The sequence below is a fragment of the Lepidochelys olivacea genome (assembly GCF_965140295.1).
Source record: "Lepidochelys olivacea isolate rLepOli2 genome assembly, chromosome: 8".
Classification (NCBI taxonomy): domain Eukaryota; kingdom Metazoa; phylum Chordata; order Testudines; family Cheloniidae; genus Lepidochelys; species Lepidochelys olivacea.
The window spans coordinates 46038168-46056343 of record NC_140418.1 but is presented as its reverse complement, the minus strand read 5'-3'; the positions used below and the strand labels follow the sequence as shown (position 1 = coordinate 46056343).

General features: G+C 40.7%; 1 protein-coding gene across 16 annotated transcripts in view; it reads left to right on the top strand.

Moving 5' to 3' along the window:
* Positions 1-18176, top strand: part of DNM3 (dynamin 3) — a 304267-nt gene that overhangs the window by 75113 nt on the left and 210978 nt on the right. For all 16 annotated transcript variants that reach the window (XM_084637835.1, XM_084637834.1, XM_084637825.1 and 13 more), the window contains exons 9-10: positions 1049-1116; positions 9895-10033. In XM_084637835.1, coding sequence (XP_084493961.1) covers positions 1049-1116; positions 9895-10033 — 207 coding nt within the window. The remainder of the gene's footprint in view (positions 1-1048; positions 1117-9894; positions 10034-18176) is intronic.

Here is an 18176-nt window from a genome sequence, read left to right as displayed (position 1 = left end):
GAGTTGTGTTTTTATATTTTCATACTCATTTTGATAGTGGCAATGAAGTTACATTTCTTTTGAAGGTGTTCTAACAGGAAAACCCTTAATTAAAAGGAGTAAACTACACAAAAGGGAAGAATTATCACCAATACACAGGAAAGAAGTTTATTTTTATTTCTGGTTATTAACACGAAATCACAATCTGAGATTGTTGTCATATGCAATATTCAAAACTCAGTCATAATTCTACATTAATTAAAAATGGCTCAAATGTTCGCTTTCTGTGGCTTTTGCAAAAACATTTCCCGCTTTGCTCCCTAATTTCTCAATTTCATTTCCAGTATTCTTGCAAATTTGTAAGGAATGAATCATGTTTTGTAACAAATATCTTTGTAACTACATGTCTTCTTACCTTGCAAAATTAGTCTTGGTAGAATTCAGCTGTTACATGTGACATCTTACATTTCTCTTTCTGCATGGACTAATGTCAAAACTAGCGGTCATGTTTTGATATTTATTCATGTCTGTCTCTTTTTCCCAGCTCTTACTATTTTCCATACCTTGTCCATTGTTCTACCACTGTTGGCTGCTCTCCTCATCTTTTTTCTGGGTAGATGGGGCAGGTAAACAACTGCTTCTGATGTAACTCGGATTCTCTTGTTAGTGATGAGTACTTAGGTACCTTTTTAAAATTAGAGCTGTGGAAAATAGCTATTAGTTTTGGGCTTTTTCTTACCAGTTTGGTTTAAGGTGCAAAACATGCAAGCATTTATCCCCAGATTGTAGAAAAATGCAGGTTTTGTGTTTAAAAAAAACTCTGTCTGAGACACCCTATCTGCTCTTCTGCCAGTCTTACAGATAAGCTCTATGTGTATGTGTGCGTGTCAGTCCACCAGAATTTTAACAATAAATAAATGGAACACATTTCTCCTAAGGTGACCATCCCCAAATCCTACCATGAGTGTGTTTTGTAGACCCTGGCCTCTCTGGTTGTCTAGTAGGATGTTCTGCAGAATTGTTAAAAGCATTTGTGTATAACATGATTTTTATCCTTTGGTTCCTCTAGATGGAATTCAATGAGAAAGAACTGCGGAGAGAAATAAGCTATGCAATCAAAAACATACATGGTATCAGGCAAGTGCTTCCCATTTCTCCAGGTTCAGACACATCTATAGAAAGCATACTCTTGTTAATCCATAAACACACTCATCACCTTCTCATCCACCTGGCAGTTGATTTTTTAAAAAATATATCTCATGCCTGCATTTTTAACATAGCCATGAGAGTGGTGGCTCTCATGCCCACTAATTTGCATGGAGATACCAAATTTGTCTGGGACTTATGGAGAGATCATGTACAGAGCAAGTCTACACAATTCTTCTGGTTGTGCTGATCGCTGCTGTTAGAGCACCCACATATGAGACACAATTTTTATGTAGCACAATGGCTGATGGAATTGGTGCGATTGATGGATTGAAGACACAAAATTCAGAAAAAAGAATGATTCTCTATCATTTCTTTGCTTGGCTTGAGTTGCTTACCACATACATTCTATATCAAATGCAAAAACGATATGAAATGGACACTTTTGGGTTCAACCCAGACCAGTAAAGGGTTGTCACCACGTGCCCTGTAACCATGTATGCCTCTGTGGCTCGGAGCCTTGATACCCGCTGTGGAATCACAGCACAGTAGCCCCTCCGTGGCTTTCACCAGCCTGGTTACTCCTTGAAGGGTAACACCAATAGGTCTTGTAGCCATGTTTTCCCCAAATAGTTTTCCCTGTAGTGTCCAGTCCCTCCCACTAGAACACTCACAAAACCTTATCAAGTTCTCCTCTCCTTAAAAGAGACAGTACACAGCAGCCTATTAGCTTACCTGAGGTTAACACACCTTTCCCTTCAATCACAGCACTGAGTTGGTTTATAGTGAAAGTAAAACCAGTTTTTAATAAAAGGACATGGGTTTAAGAGCTATCAAGTAGAAGGAATAAGCATAGGAATGATCACAAACAAACAAAAGTGAAAATATGCTATTAAGACAGAAACTCAACAAACTAGAGTCTTTTGTTCATATTCGTTTTCTCAGCATAGTCCTTGGCCAGGTTCCAAACACAGTTCACAGCACTTGGTTTCTTTGTGTCCACAGGTAAACGATGACATAGTGGTTTACTCCCCCTCTCTTTATAGCCCAGTAAACCTTTGAAATGTATTCTTCTGAAGTGTACCTCCAGGTAAAGTTCCCTTCCCCTGCTGGGTGTAGATGCCATGCTGGCGATTTTAACAATGTAAATGATCTTCCTGCAATCTCAAATTTGTAATCTGAACATGTGCATTACCTCATCTGCTTTCTGGAGTGTTCTGCCCTACAGCAAAGGTGTGTGTGCTGTTCATAAGCAATTCTCAAAGGAAAGAAAAATAGGTGGTTTTTAGGAATTAAATTCTAATCAAAACTAAATGGTGTTAAAGGTTTTCTATCATTTACTTTTAAAAAGTCTAGGGTAGCATGCAGGCTTATTACATATTGTGCTGCCCCCACCCTCCATAAGTTGGCATTCTGGCTAAAGAAAAAAAATTTTCAGTAAATATTTTGCTTCATTTTTAAGGGCAGCCACTATATGTTGAACGTTTATTTGGCCCATTGGCGGTTCACTACTCTGTCAGCAACTCTTGTCAGGCCTAGCATGCTCAGTGCACCTCACATACTGTTGTCATGGCATTTATCCAAAAGGTGGCATGTAAGAAATCTATGGAAAACTAGTAACTCACTGATCATTAATATTCTTGTGTGATGTATGTACATTTAATCTACAAAATTTATACTCTGCGTACATCACGCAAGAATATTAATGATCAGTGAATTATTATTTTTCTGATTTACTATAGCCCACTTTTTGGATAAATATTTTGACAACAGTGTGTGAGGTGTACTGAGCAAACATTAACAAGACCCTTAACACAGTTTAGTTTTTATTAGAATTTCATTCCTTAAAAAAAAAAATCCCCAAACTATTTTGTTTCCATAGAAAGCCGATAAGACAATGCATGTGATCAGATTACAAACTTGAAGCTGTTTGGAGCTTGGTATGTAGACATTACTGAGATTCAGGGTGGTTAGAATTTGGGATGTTGATGCTGTTCTAGATGGACTGAGCATCTGCCACTGAAGGCTGGCCATCAGAAGATGTGATGTAGGCATCATATGTCAAGGATTTCAGTGCAGGATTGGTTCAAAGTTGGCACAGATGCTGACACAAAGCTTGTCTCTCAGTATATCATGGATGCTTTCTGGCTTTGCTCTATTGAAACATTCATATTTATGCCTCTTGAATAATGTTATGATCATGGATCTGACCATTTTCCCAAGGTGCTGAAGCTTTCTAGGAAGATGAATTCTGGGATAAACAAATAAATATTCCCATATGTGTTCTACTTATTCCAGATTCTTCATCATTGCATATCTGTTCAGCCAGTGAAGGTGTCATATTTGCTAATTATGGGAAAAAAGGAACAAGTGCATCCAAAGGTGTATAGGAGGATGGAAACCCAGTGGCCAGCGGATTGCGTAGGCTCTATTGGTATCTTTCTGCCAGGCTTTGTGGAATTATTCAGCTCCTTCCTGTTGAAAATTTGACACACGTCTATATATTTGTTTGTTACTGCCACAACTACTCATGAAGTCTCAATCTATCCACCTTTAATTATATTTATTGGTCTTATGAGTAAAGGAACATTCCAGTAATGCTTCCTGGGAACATGATTCACAGGATTTAATTCTCTATGACCTTGTGTAGCTGATACTATCTTGGTCCACACACTGGGGATTGAACTGGGAAACTCCAGAGCTAAAAGCATGAACTGCTATAGTTTCAGCTAAAGATCTAAGACTGTAGCTGGGCATATAACAATGTAGCCAAGGGCTGTTAACAACTCATTTTCACGGTTTCAGGGTAGCTGCACCTCCAGGACCTGTTGAGGGCACCCACTTAAAGGTTCCTGGTTCCCAGCTATTGCCTCTTTTGGGCTGAGACCCACAACTTTCTCCCTCTTGACCAGGGTTTAAGGCTGCACAGCTCCCTGCCTTACACTGTGATATCCCCAGCAAGCCAGCCTGCCTAAATAACCCAGCACCTGCATTTTGCTTGTTACCAGAGGGCTCTGAAGAGTATAAATGCCAGCAGTTCCAAGTTACCATACAGCTCTTTCCAAGCAATCACATTTTTTCTTCAGATAAAAGCATTACAGAGAAAATATATATTTAAGAACAACATTGCTCTATGCATGCTAACAGCTTACCAGAGATCACCCATCAGTCTTATAGGGCCCCAGTAGGACAAAGTCCTCTCAACTCTTCTGCAAGGATTGGGGTCCCCGTTGGACAGCAGGTCATGTCTGTTTGCTAGAAGAAGTCAGTTTAACTTTGGCCTGTTAATCCAAAATTCCTTCTTTTTGTCTTTTGGTCTATGCAGAATCCAGTTTGCACTAGTGTAACCCTTCTGCCAGGTGAAGCCAGCATTAACAAGGGCCAGGTTCAGTATCTAGGGGTTCTCTTTCAACAATACATCAGAAAACCGGCTCGAACCCCCACCCAGTGACCTATAACAATTACACACCATCCCCTGGGCGCTTTTAAGAGGCAATACGTCCCCTCTAGCAAGCACAGAGTCTGAGTGTAGCAAAAACTTTTAATAAAAGGAGGGAATTAAGTCAGCATTAATTTGGGAAAACACCGCAAGTAGGGCTCATAAACACAAACCATGAGCAAAAGACCCACCCCCAAGTAAGTTGGGCAGTGTCCTTTTCCCCTCAGGGTCTTAAGTCCAGCAACCCAAAAGTCCCTATAATGTGCCCATCTCTTCTCTGTACCCCACTCACAGTTGCTGTCCTTGGCCAGTGCAGCCCCAGACTTCAGAGATTCATCTGCAGAGTTCACCTCCCATCCTGTGTGGAAGGGGGGGGGGAAGGAGGCACCTTACACGCTGCACTGCTCAGGCACTCGGTCGTCGCCCCAGTGGCCAATTGCCATGCCTCTGCTCTGGCCCTCTCCACCAGCCACCCTGCTAGCTGCCTGCCACACCTCTCTGCCTGCCACTTTGTGGGTCACATCCCTCCGCCAGGTGCCCTGTGGGCCACGCCTCTCCTCCCAACCTCCCTGCTAGCCACTCGCCACACTTAACTCAGCTCTCAGTGATTTCAGCTGCTAGTGGGGGAGCCTCACTGCTGGTGCACACTGGGCAGTCTCTTCCAATAGAGACACTGTCCCAAAATAAGTCTAATAGTTAGACCTAGATATCAGTGATTTCAGCTCTGCCACGTGTAACAAGACTCTCAATTGAGTCTAAATTAGCTCTTTTATTATACCATGGAGAGAGGAAGTGTCAAATGGTGTCTAGGACCCTTAAACAGGGCCCACCCCACCATGTACACATTCCTATTCCCACCCTCTCACAACTCATTTGGCTTTGGAACCCACATCACCCGCCTAGCGAGTGCTGTTCAGTTGAGGGTGAGTCCCTCCATTGGGGTATGCCAGGTACAGTTCTGCTGCCCTCGGTTCACACGACAAGGATAGCAACTCTTTATTACTCCTGCCCCAATAACAAGACGACTGGGGTTCCAGCACCAGCCACAAGTGATCATTTGGGCAAGTAGTCCCATCATGCTGAGCACTTAGGCAGGGTGGGTGTGTCCATGCAAACGAGATCAGCTTCTGAAGTCTTTTTCCACAGCTCACCACTAGATGTCAGGGGAGAGTTCATCCAGACTCTGCTTACTGTAGTATACGTGAACCTTCCCAGGAGGTGGTACCTGGTTTTAATTCCTGGAGGAAATGTGGCAGACCTTCCCTATGGAGTAGAACAGAATCACACAAACTGTTTGTTTAATACAGTGCTGCCCAATGATGCCTTAATTTAATAAGGTCCCATATCTGGCAGTAAGTTTCCATATCTGCCATACTCAGATCCTTTGCAGATCAGCACAAAGCAGGACTTGTAACAAGCTCATCAGTGGGTTACACTTGTACTTACTAATATCTGTGCAGGGTGCAAATAAATTCCATTCAGACTTGGTAACTTTTTACACCCATGTTGCGCAGGGGTTAAGTCAAGACACCAGAGAGCCAGAATCAAAGTGTGTCACACATCTGCAATGAACTTGTTCTGCTGGCAGAGTACATTCCTAAGTCAACTGGATTGCACAAATTCCCATTTATAACTTGCATTCTTTTTTAAACTAGGGGAGACTTATAGCTACATTTCCCTGGCATTGGATAGGAGTTATTGTTTCTAACTCCAGTTATCTGATCCTGTCAGAGCTTTACTAACTAGACAAAGTTCATTCCTATGTCTATTTACTGCATGAAGTTTCACCTTCATTATGTTTCTCTCTCAACTGTTACCCTAGATGCCTGCTGGTGCTCCAAAGGACTGTATAAATTCCTCTGGGACATACCTTGGGAGCTTTCTAGTGAAGGTTATGACTTAGCATCCATCACCTGCTAAAAACTGCATAAACACATGATATTACATTGCTTGTAAGGGATTCTTATTTCTGTGAGCCTAATAGATGATTCTTTATTTAGGCTCAGAATGAGACCAGTGGAGTACTGGATGAGGACAATTTATTGGATGCTGAAAGATGGCTTATAAACACTGATGACAATACTCTAAACCATGCAGGACTCTCATGGTAGACAGTCCATAAAATGTTTCTGGAGTAGAGTCCGTTGCTTGGCTCCTGTCAGCTGTGATTTTTATAGATGCCTCAGGTGTAAGTTGGGATGCCCAATTATACTGTCTCTAGGTTACAACAAGGGTTTCAAAATCCACAGAGACCTAGGATTAGAAACTTCTTGGAATCCTGAGCAATATGAATGGTAGGGAGAACTTTGTTTCCTTACATCCGTGACAAATCTGTACTGATTTTGACAGACCTCACCACAGCCATGTATCTCATGCACTAATAGGGGGAACTCGTTTCTGTTGTTTGTGTCAAGAAACTGTCTAGCCTGAGGAAGTGGTGCATTCCATATCAAGTTGCACCTCTAGATCTGTTTTTTTTTCCACACAAGAACATGGTCTTGGCAGACAGCCTCATTTGGAATTTATCAGCCCCAGCATGAGGGGTTTTTCAAGTTTTTGACCATGTCAATATTCCAAACTACAGGGATCCTTCAAAAAGCTCTCTTTGTCTTGAAGGAGAATTCAGTGTGCCTTCAGTTTTTGTTCTGTAGGAAATAGTGATCCAAAATCCTTGAACAACTTTCTTCTAGCTTGTGGCCATACTCTGCTACCTTTATCCTTTTATGTTTCAGCAATGGTACTGATTGCAAGGGTTCTGTCCTTCGTGAACATGTCAGTATTCATATTTGGACCAATTACCCCGTCCGCTGAGGTCTGCCTTTCAGTTCTTCCACATCTGTTTTCACAGTATCAAAGGCAAATGCATTATCCAGGTCTGAGATTCCTAAATATCATGGCTTGCAATGTGCTGTGTTGCGAAATTCTGATCTGGAGTCCTCTCAAACTGTTAAGTGAATATTTCTGGAAAGTCATAAATCTTTGAGGAAAACCTATGCCTTGAAATGGAAAAGATTTTCAATTTGTGCTGCTGACCAAGACAGTGCACCTTCCACTGCTTCAGTGCCTTGCATTGTTCTCTGTTTCTAAGTGACCGATTTACTGAGGAGTTCAGTGTGGTTCATTTTGTGGAACTATCTGTAACTTGTGTTTGGAGGAGGTGAAATACTTGGTTTGGGATGGGCTGGTTATCTTATATAGGGATGATTTGTCTGTTTTCGATTAGTATTAGCACATAGGATTCCAGAGAGACGCTTTATAAGAGAATGACAAATATAATTGCCCAGCCAAGGATTATCCACATTTGCATGTTCTACAGTGAAACAGTTTCTGAAAGGACAGTTTGTATGTTTTTTCCACCCATTTGAGAAGAAACTCTCCTTGAAATTAAATTTGATGCTCACGGGATTTGGGATCACTGTAGGAGCCCTTTGGAAAATATTCTTTACATCACCTGTACGTACAGCATTGCTAGCATCTGTAACACCAAGGAGAATGGGTGAGATCTAAGCCCTGATGGCTGAATTCCCTCAAAATAAGGATAATGTGATACCATCCTTTACCTGATCTTGACTAAATTTGAGTTCCACTCCAATCTTATTTATTTACCTGGACTTTTTTCTGAACCATATAACTTACAGGGGAGATAAAGTTATGTAGGCTAGGTCAGTGTTTCTCAAAGTGTTGGGTATTCCCCCTTGGCATGGTGTGAAGGACAGCTGTGCTTGAGAGAAACATGAAAGATGCATACATTAAGCTTCAACAACACATGGCAGGGTTGTCAGGTGGACATGATTTATTTCATTTTCCTAAAGCAAGGCCCAGCTTTTGAAAGTTTGGGAAAACGCTACTCTAGATGTTAAAGAGCTCTTGGCTATGGCTTAGGTAGGACCAAATCCCTTTGTTAGTCTTCCATATTATTTGTGGCATATGGAGTTAAATCCAGGGGCAACCAAGCTCTGCCCAGAGATTGTTTCAGTGAATTAGAACCTGTATGCAGATCTGCTGTGAGCTACTATGTGTCCCAATACTTCGGGATCTAAAGTCATGCTCCCCTTGATCCAAAGCCATTTGCCCAACATAGCTAAGAAAATATCTCCTTTGTGGACACTTCAGGCTGCTACCTTGAGATCAGTGCTTACATTTATAAAGCATTATTCTTGGCTTGTCAGCTAGATGGGATGGTCAATTTGGGATAGCAGTCCTATAATCTTCACTTTTCTTTAGACCTATATCCTTAAAGGCTGTGTGACTTCTAATTAATATCTCTTAAGCAGGGCTCTCTACAGGCAGTTTTTGAAGGAGAAATAAGGGATATTTTTAACTAGTTCTGTGAGATGTCAGCCTATATAGGTCCACATGCACCACTCAACTGTCCTGCTTCTTCAGAGCCTTCATATGGGGTTTTGAATAGGTGGGAGAAGGACTTTTGATGTGGTTGGGGACGCAGGGAACTTGGATTATGGGTTTTTATGTAACTCTATCCAAATGGTCAGTCCTGTGTGAGTGAGCAATAGTGCCAGTTGTCACTGCTTTTAGATGGTTTTGACTCTGTCTGCTGCAGGTACATGTGCCTACCACAAGAGTAGCTTTACAGTATACTGGTGGTCAACTTGATGAACTACAGATGCGGGTTAAGTGGACTTTTTATTTTTTCATTCCGACTCCACAATTTAAAAAATAATCACATTAATTTTCATATTAAATCTTTTGTTTAAAGACAGACCAAGTGAGTGCTGTGCTAGGCCTTGCATGTCATTTTCATCTGACTATTTTTATAATTGGGCTGTCAATCCCTGAAAACGAAAATGCTGTTTGATAGAAATGTTGGCCAACAATTACCCATACTGTAGCTGCATGAATGGTGGACCCCTAAGAGGTAGTGACTGTGCACACTCTCTCCATGCTAAACTATTATTTTGAATCTCTAATTCACCATTTTCTTAATCTACACACCCCATAATTCACATGTCAAAACACAGTGGTCTCATTCCATTTCTCAGTAATGGTTTAAATACAGAGACAGTGCTGTATTATGGTCTAACTTTACTAATACTTCATTACTTTTACAAACTAAACTACAGAGCATATGCTATGAGCTGTTATCATAACTGAACAGCGCTTGTCAGATGATTGCATCATGTTTGTTACTAATAAACAAATGCTGTATTTAGACTTTTTTAAGCTAGTCACTCATCTTGCAACTTGTAGAATCATTTTGTTTATATCATAATGATGTTTGTGACTCTGCTTTACGTTCAGTATAAAAAGTTGTATTCTTTTCCCCTAAAGTCTTTCTTCAGTATCTTACGTGTTTTATTATATGTCCACAGAACAGGTTTGTTTACTCCAGACATGGCCTTTGAGGCTATAGTTAAAAAACAGATAGTGAAGCTGAAAGGGCCTTGCTTAAAAAGCGTGGATCTGGTGATGCAAGAGTTAATCAACACTGTCAAGAAATGCACTAAAAAGGTAACTTCTGAATGGATTCATTAATCGTTGAAGTACACTTGTCAATCCAGTGTTATGGTAGATAATATAATGGGCAAGATGCTTTGCCATGTGGCTCTGCTCAGAAAAATGATGCAATTATATGAGATGGTATGGTTCTACATTTGTGTCTTAGTTGCTTTCTTATCCAGTTTACAAATAAAAAGTACTGTAATACTGATCTTAGGTTCTGATGCTCAAAATGGCTTGTTTCTAGATCTTGCATCATCGCCAGCATGGTTTGTTTTTTCAGGGGAAAAAAACCCAGTCAATTACTGCCCCATTTTCACCTGTATAACCATATTGCTGCAGTTGGTGTTGCATGGCTGTTACTGAAGGCCTAATATAGAGAAAATGAGATCATATAGATGGCCCTGCAAATGAAACTTAATTAACATTTCTGTTGAGGCATAAGCCAGAAAAATCCAGAATCGGAAGTTGTCTTTGTAGCACTGACAATAGGAAAAAGTAGTTGTCTTTCTTTTATCGCTAAAGACAGCAGACTAGATTCCAAATATGTTCAGAGAGCAGTTCTGCTGAGTAAAAAGGTGCATTTTTACATAGAAACTTTTCAGAGTACAGTTGTACTTGAGTGTCCAAATAGTGGTGAAATACCCTCCTGTGCTGTTTCTCATATATGCAAATCCAGAACTCCTCATCACCAACTTTCAAGAGGCTACATGATAGAAACATGAGAAGATCCAATCTCCCCTTGATTTGCCCACACTTACCCTACTGGGAGTTATGCATGTGGGTGGAAGGATGAACTAGTCTGAAGAACTGCAGAATGAATGTAGGAAACACATTGCATTGGAAAGAACAGTTGTGCAGTTGACTTCCCTAAAGTGAATAGTGTGTGTACTAAATAATGAAACCTTAATTTAAGGTTCCAACAAGTATAGTAAAATAATGAGCTAGTAGATATGAATGAGTATTCTGGCCGATTGGTATGCATACAGTGTGTACTGGGTTTATTTATACTTTTTTTTTTTTAAAGAAAACCTTATTTTCCTATTGTGACTAAAAAGTTCAGGTTTTAGTATGGAACTTAATTCAATATAGAAATCAGAAGTCAGTTGTATATGCCTTGGTTAAAGGGGATAACATTTTCAAGTGTCAGTCTGATTTTCAAAAGTGGCTTAGCCTCCTAAGTGCCTTAATCACTTGAAAACTACCTATGGTCAAAAGTGGATCTCCAGTGACCACCATTAACTGTGGCTGAAAATGACTTAGGCCCCAGATAGGGCCAAAATGCTTTTAATAACAATGATAGAAAGCATGTCAGAGTTCCAGTGGCGGGCTAGTCATCTGTCCTCACGTCTTAATCTTGGGAACATCGGAATTTTTGTACTGGATCAGACCAATGGTCCATCTCATCTAGTAGCTTGCCAGTACCAGATACTTCATAGTTTCTTCCTAGTTCCCACAGAGTTGGTGATTGATTTTTGCCTCTGAAATACTCTTGTGTTTATATTCCTTATAATTTGTTACCCACTCTAATATAACTCATAAACGTCTTATCCTCTTTAATCCTAAACTCTTAACCTCAATCTTCTGTGCCAGAACAATTATGTGTGTAAATGTTTCCTTTTAATCAGTTTTAAACGTGTTGTCTTTTTCATATCCTCTTCTATACAATGAGAAGAGGGTAAATGGGAACTCTTAGTTTATTTTCCATGTCATTCACTATGTTCTATACCTTTGCTATGCCCTCTCTTATCAGTCCCCTCATTAAACTATCGCTCCTTTAAAAAAAATTATTGGCTTGTAGAGAGCCCTAGTCTTTTAAACTTCCCCTTAAGAAGGAAGTCTTTCTGTGTTCCTAATCATTTTCAATGCCCTTCTCCAGAACCTTTCTATTTCTGCTAGATCCCTTTCTGAGATGGCAAGAACAGAACACAATATTCAAGGTAGGGGCAGGCTATCAATTTATTTATTGGCAATATTATATTTTAAGTACCCTCTGTTCTTTTCTTAATACAACCTAACTTCTTGTTTTCTTTTTTCACCTCCATTGCATGTTAATTGGGTGTTTCATTGTGCTATCCTCAATCCTCGATCTTCTTCCTAAGCCGTTACGGTTTAGATCCAACCAAGTGTGTGGGCTGTAAAGTGTTCCTTCCAATTTACATCACCTTATGTTTCTTTTCCATGAATCTACAATAGTTTTGCCCAATCATCTAGTTGGGTAGGACTTTCTGTAGTTCTTATGGCACCTTAGAGACTAACCAATTTATTTGAGCATAAGCTTTCATGAGCTACGGCATCCGATGAAGTGAGCTGTAGCTCACGAAAGCTTATGCTTAAATAAATTGGTTAGTCTCCAAGGTGCAACAAGTACTCCTTTTCTTTTTGCAAATACAGACTAACACGGCTGCTACTCTGAAATCTGTAGTTCTTGGTCTTCTTTTGTCCTGACGAACATAAATAATGTCATTTGCAAATGTTGCCATTTCACTGATTACTTTCTTGTACAGATCACTGATAACTATTTTGAACACTGTTAGTCTTCATCCAGATTCTTCGGGCACCCCATGATTAGCACCTTTCTTTGATGAAAGCTGACAGTTTATTTCCTCTATTTGTTTGGTCTCTTAACCAGTTGAAAATGATGACAGTTCTTTACGTCAGTATGTTAGGTCCTTTAACAGGCTCAGGGATGTTATAAAAGCCTTTTTCAAACATGTAAATAAATAACGTTCTCTCCTTTATCCACTTTCTTATTGCCACTCTCAAAGATCAATAGTTCTTCTTTTTCAGAAACATGCTGTTTTGTCCCTATTATATCCAATGTCTGTTCATGCTTTATGCTGTTATCTCTCTGATTTCAAACAGTTTGCCTGGTAAGGCCTGCTGATCTGTAGCTTTCATAATCTTGTCTTTTTAAGAGAGAGACACAATGTTGGTTTCCTTCTGGTCCTCTAATATAGCAGCTAATTTTTAATGGATTACATTTCCTCAGTAGCTTAGCTACTTCATTCTTATGTGCCTTCAGAACTCTAGGTATACTGTATGATACTGGGGACTTGTTATTTAATTTCACTTTCTTCCAGCACCTCTCTTTTGACATATCTGTCTCTGACAGTGCTTCATTTTTATTATCTGAAAAGGGTAAGTCAGACATAAGTATTCCCCAACATCCTCTGTGCTGCAGACTGATGCACGGAAGTAGATGGGCAAAATTTTCAGAAGCACCTAAGTCCAGTTTTTCAGAAGCAACTCAGGCACCTTAGGAGAAAATTTTTATCCATTCACTTTTTCTGCAGTGTCCCTTTCCACCTTTATTTTTCTTTATTCTCCAATAGTGTAGCAGACCCACTGACTCTTGTAGATTTCTGCTTCTGAAATACATCCATTTCCTTTTGTTTTTCTGGTTTTGGCTAGCTAGTCTTTTAGTTCCCCTCATTGCCATTTTCAGTCTGCCTGCCACAGCTTGTTTCTGTTGCCGGGCTTTGCTGAGTTTGGATTCCTGCTTCTTGAAGGATACCTTTTTGGCTTGACACTTCTGTCGTGTACCTTGCTATTCACCCATCTAATCTGAGGGAGATTAAGGGCCCCCTTCTGACAAAAGGTTATTCCTAGTCTAAGCTATTCAGTACTATGTCAGTTGTTAACTCTTTAGGTCTGTATGCTTAATGGTAGCCATAGGTGGGTATATAGCTAAAGGGTACTTAGTATGATCAGGTAATTAATATCTTGGTGTGGCAGATGTAATATTGTAAGCTATGGGAAAATTGCACTAGCTTTAGTATCAAGAATTCTAGACTGGTTGACACTGTGGGATAATGAGGGGAGGAAACTGCAGTAGATGTTGTGAGTTGCATTTATTTTTAGCTATTGTGTGTGGGCGGGGCTGGAAGAACTGTTCTGAGCAAACAGAATAAATTGCCTTTTTAATAATCAGAATAGCTTTAAAATGACTGCAGAATCCTGGCACAGAATAGAGTTGTAGATGGTGGTGTTTAAATGCTCCAAGGGAATCAAATAATAGAGTACACTGAACCAAACAAACTACTAAGAAGCAGGTTCTGCACTGTGGGGCACTAACTGTAACTCTTTCCCGTATTATAAGCACAGGAAGAGGACAAAACGATTAATGTCCAGTGTCATTTCTAATCCGTCCTTCTGTCAGTCTCTTCATGTGGAAAATAGCTTGTAGAGTCTAGGGAATATTGTGAAGGTTGTTATGGACTCTTGATAGTGTCTTCTCAAATGTTAATTTCTACTCTGAGTCTGAAGCAGTAAATCTCAGTTAAGATTAAGTAATATATTTGGTTGTGATCTCCTTCATCCTCATCATCAGTGAAGAATGGGAATGGAATTTGCTTTTGTTCCCAGAGTCATTCTTGTACTGTACTTCTGAAAACAAACAAAAATCCCTTAGTTCAATGTACTCATGTCATTTAGGTCATTGATTCAGCTTGTGACAATGTGGAACTGCCTTATCAAGGTAGAGTATCTTACTCTTGTCACCTGAATAATTGTTTCTTTGGTGTTTTAGAATGGTGGTTTTTCCTTATCCATTAAATGCAAGAGCTGACACAGTTGCTGAATTGTTGGAACTGCAGGCCCCCTCCAAACCACATCACAGTAGATGTCTAGCCTCAATGATGCCTGGATCTTTTTCTAAGCAGTTATGGTTTAGATCCAGCCAAGTGTGTGGGCTGTAAAGTGTTCTTTCCAATGTACATCACCTTACATTTCTTTTCCATGAATGTGATCTACAGTAGGGTTGCCCAATCATCTAGGTTGGCTAGGACTTTCTGTTTGGGGAGACAATATTGGTGAAGTAATGTCTTTTATTGGACCAACAACAACGCTGCAAATATCAATTCTTTGATCAGCAGGGAAGGAAATACAGGAGATGTGGGCTCATGCTCACTCCATTCTTAAGTGAAAGATGGCGTCGCAAGTACTTAGTCCAAGGAATGCAGCTTAGTATTACTCCCACTGTAGCCCATTTTAAAAAAAACGGTGTCAGAATGAATAGACAAAAAATTGATGTAGAGCATTACTGTTGCCAGTTACTGCACCTTAGAGGTCGAAAGGATTATAGAACATGGCCTAAGTGCTCTCTCTCTCCTCCTGTAGGATGACAAGGCAGAATCAAGATTTTGGGGAGCATGGAAATGGCAGGCTTTGCTGCTTGTGATGCATGAATAAGATTTGTTGTTATACTCACACTCAACTCAGAGCATCAGGATTCCAACAGTAGGTTCAGAAAAAGTTCTTGGGTGGAATTTTCAAAAGTGCCCAAGTGACTTAAGAGTGCAAATCCCATTGAAAATTATTGGGACGCATGCTCCTAAATCACCTAAGCTCCTAAATCACCTTCTGAAAATCCCACCCCGGTGATTGGGATTTCTTTGACTAAAGTTGAAGAAAAACAGTTTTCCTTAAATCCATTAGGGCAATTTTTCAGTTTTTCACTCCTCTCAAGGCTCAGAGGAAGTTCCACTTGGGAAGACATCCACTCAAGTAAAACAATAACACTGGTTACCTTGTTTGAAGCTATGATTTGCAGTGCATGGTCTATGAGTACCACCTTGAGACTCAGCAGGTGCCACATGGTGGAGCCTTCTAGGAATCTGAAACTTTGGAATAATTTACAGGAGCACATACTAAAGCCATGAGTAGAGAGAGTATTCAGCTGCAGGAGAAAGAGGAGAACTGAAGCGTCCTCTTCCCGCCTGCTGGAAGGAGCAGTTTGGCAGGAGGACATGGGCATGCCTGAGGTAGCCTGTGTGTTCCGTTTCTTTTGAGTAAGCACACGCATAGCTTAATGGAAACATCAGTCTGTATATTAGTATATAGGAACTGCATACAAATAACTTGCCCTCTTTCTAGTCTTCTGTTGAATTATGACATGTAAATGAAGGGTAAAATCCTTATTACTTAACTGCATGAGAGATCATGATTGTTATTCCTGTGAATGTGCACACAGTTCTCATTGATTTTGCTCGGAGAGTACCTCATCTCTAAACAGATCTGTTCCTGTGGATCTATGAGAGAAGTTTTGTGCCAGATGATTCCATACTTTTGGGCATAGGCGCCAACTCCCCTCTTTGTGGTGGATGCTCAACCAACCCCCACTCCACCCCTTCCATGAGGCCCAGCCCCAGCCCCACCTCTTCCCTGCCCCCATTCCAACCCCTTCCCCAAAGTCCCCAGTCCCGCCTCCTCCCCTGAGTGTGCCATGTTCCTGCTCCTCCCCCGCCCCCAGAGCATGCTAATGCTGCCAAACAGCTGTTTGGCAGCGGACTGGTGGGAAGCGCTGGGAGGTAGGCGGAAGAGCCGGGACTCGGTGCGCTCAGGGGGAAGGAGGAGGTGGTGCAGGGAGGGGAGCTTGGCTGCCAGTGGGTGCTCCAGCCCTGGAGCACCCACAGAGTCGGCGCCTATGCTCTTGGGTAGCACGTGCCCCATTGGCATCCAAGTTGGAACCCTCTAGAGACCTTGCTTTGGTGGATCTGAATGTTTGGAGATGGGGTATAAAGAAACCATGGACCTGATTCTTTTCAGTTCTTCACGGATTACTGCAGCCTTGAGCTTGGAAATCCTGGGACCTCTTTTCCTTTCTTGCAGTACCACTGGTTTAATTTGTTTTTAATCATTAGTAGTTAGCCTTGATTATAGTATTTTAGCTTTTAAAAAAACACTGCTTTTTTGAGAGAGAGAGAGTTATAACAGTTGTCTAGTCAGTGTTAGGGTCTGCACTGGTGGTGTGGTTTTGGCAGGTACCATCTGGTTCCTTGGGTCTGGTAATCTGTTTCATTCAGTTTAGTTCTGATGGACTTGAAGCAGTGCGGACTTAAATGGATGTTCTGCTTTTTAAGAATTTTTTTTAGCTCAACAGATTTATTTTCTTCTGTCTCTAAGTGAAGGATATTCTCTAAAGGATTTTCAATTTGTGTGGCCTTTACTGCTTAAGTCTGCACAGAGTGAGAGATCTGCCTAACATAGCTTTTATTAGAGGAAGTCTTTTAGGTTCTCCCCCTCACCCAAAGAGCCAGCTCCTGTTTTAGATTAGGGTTAGCCAAGTCAATGTGCAAATGCAACTTCTGGTGTCCATAGCACTAAAACAGCAACTGGTGACCCCTTCTGAAACCCATGAATGTAATCATTCACCCATTCGTGGATCAGACAGTGAAGGAAATGTGTGCTCAATCTTATGTTTCTTTTAGCGAAAAGATGGCATAACAGCACACAAGAACCTGACTGCAGAAATGCAAGAGTGTTTTATCAGCTTTTTCATATCTCTTGTCAGAGAATCAGGGTGAGGTTCTTCACCACCAGCTGAAATCTTTGCTGGCCTAAAGATTTTGGCTAATTGTTTTGGCTGATTGTTTGCAAGATTCTTTAACACATCATTCTGGAAAATCCTAGATATCTTTGATAATGACCTAACCAGGAAAAAGGAAAGATTTTCACTGTGAACTTGCAGCAAGATTACTGTTCTTTTGTTCCCTTCATTTTGGCCCATTTGGAACAGATAGACACATGTAATCAAACTGATGATGATGGAGTCTCCTATTGAGTTTGATGGATAAGTAACAGTCATTTATTGTTGGTCTTGAGATGAGATCAGTGATCAATATTTGACCTACAGTCCTGTCCACAAGTGCCACAGGTGAAAACACTTGAAGATGAATGTGCACTGCTTTTAGCTTTACATCTTGTACGTCTCTCCTTGGTTGCAGCAGTTCACGAGCTCTTGAAGTCTTCCAGTCCAAGGTGGGAGAGCTGCTGTCATTGGGTCCTGTTGTGGGTTAAGAGCTCTCAGGTATTTGAGGTGCTTATTGCAAGATTGGAAGGTGGCTTTCAGGGGGTCATTTGACATAGATTTGGATTAAGTGAATAGGAGTCGATGGTTTCAAGCTGCAGTTCCATGTATGGTCTCATTCCAAACATTCAGTTCTGCAAAGAAGCATACACTGAAAATGGCCACTACTTTCTTGAGCATTCCGTGAAGCAAATGGGCATGCAAGTTCCCAGAGTATGGATCTGTGCATATTGTATTGAACTACCCTTACTGGTAAGTATGCTTCATAGGGCCTTGTTAACTTTAGTACTAGTGTTTACAAAATTTACTTCTATTCAGGGACTAGTGTAGATTCTCCATTTGTAC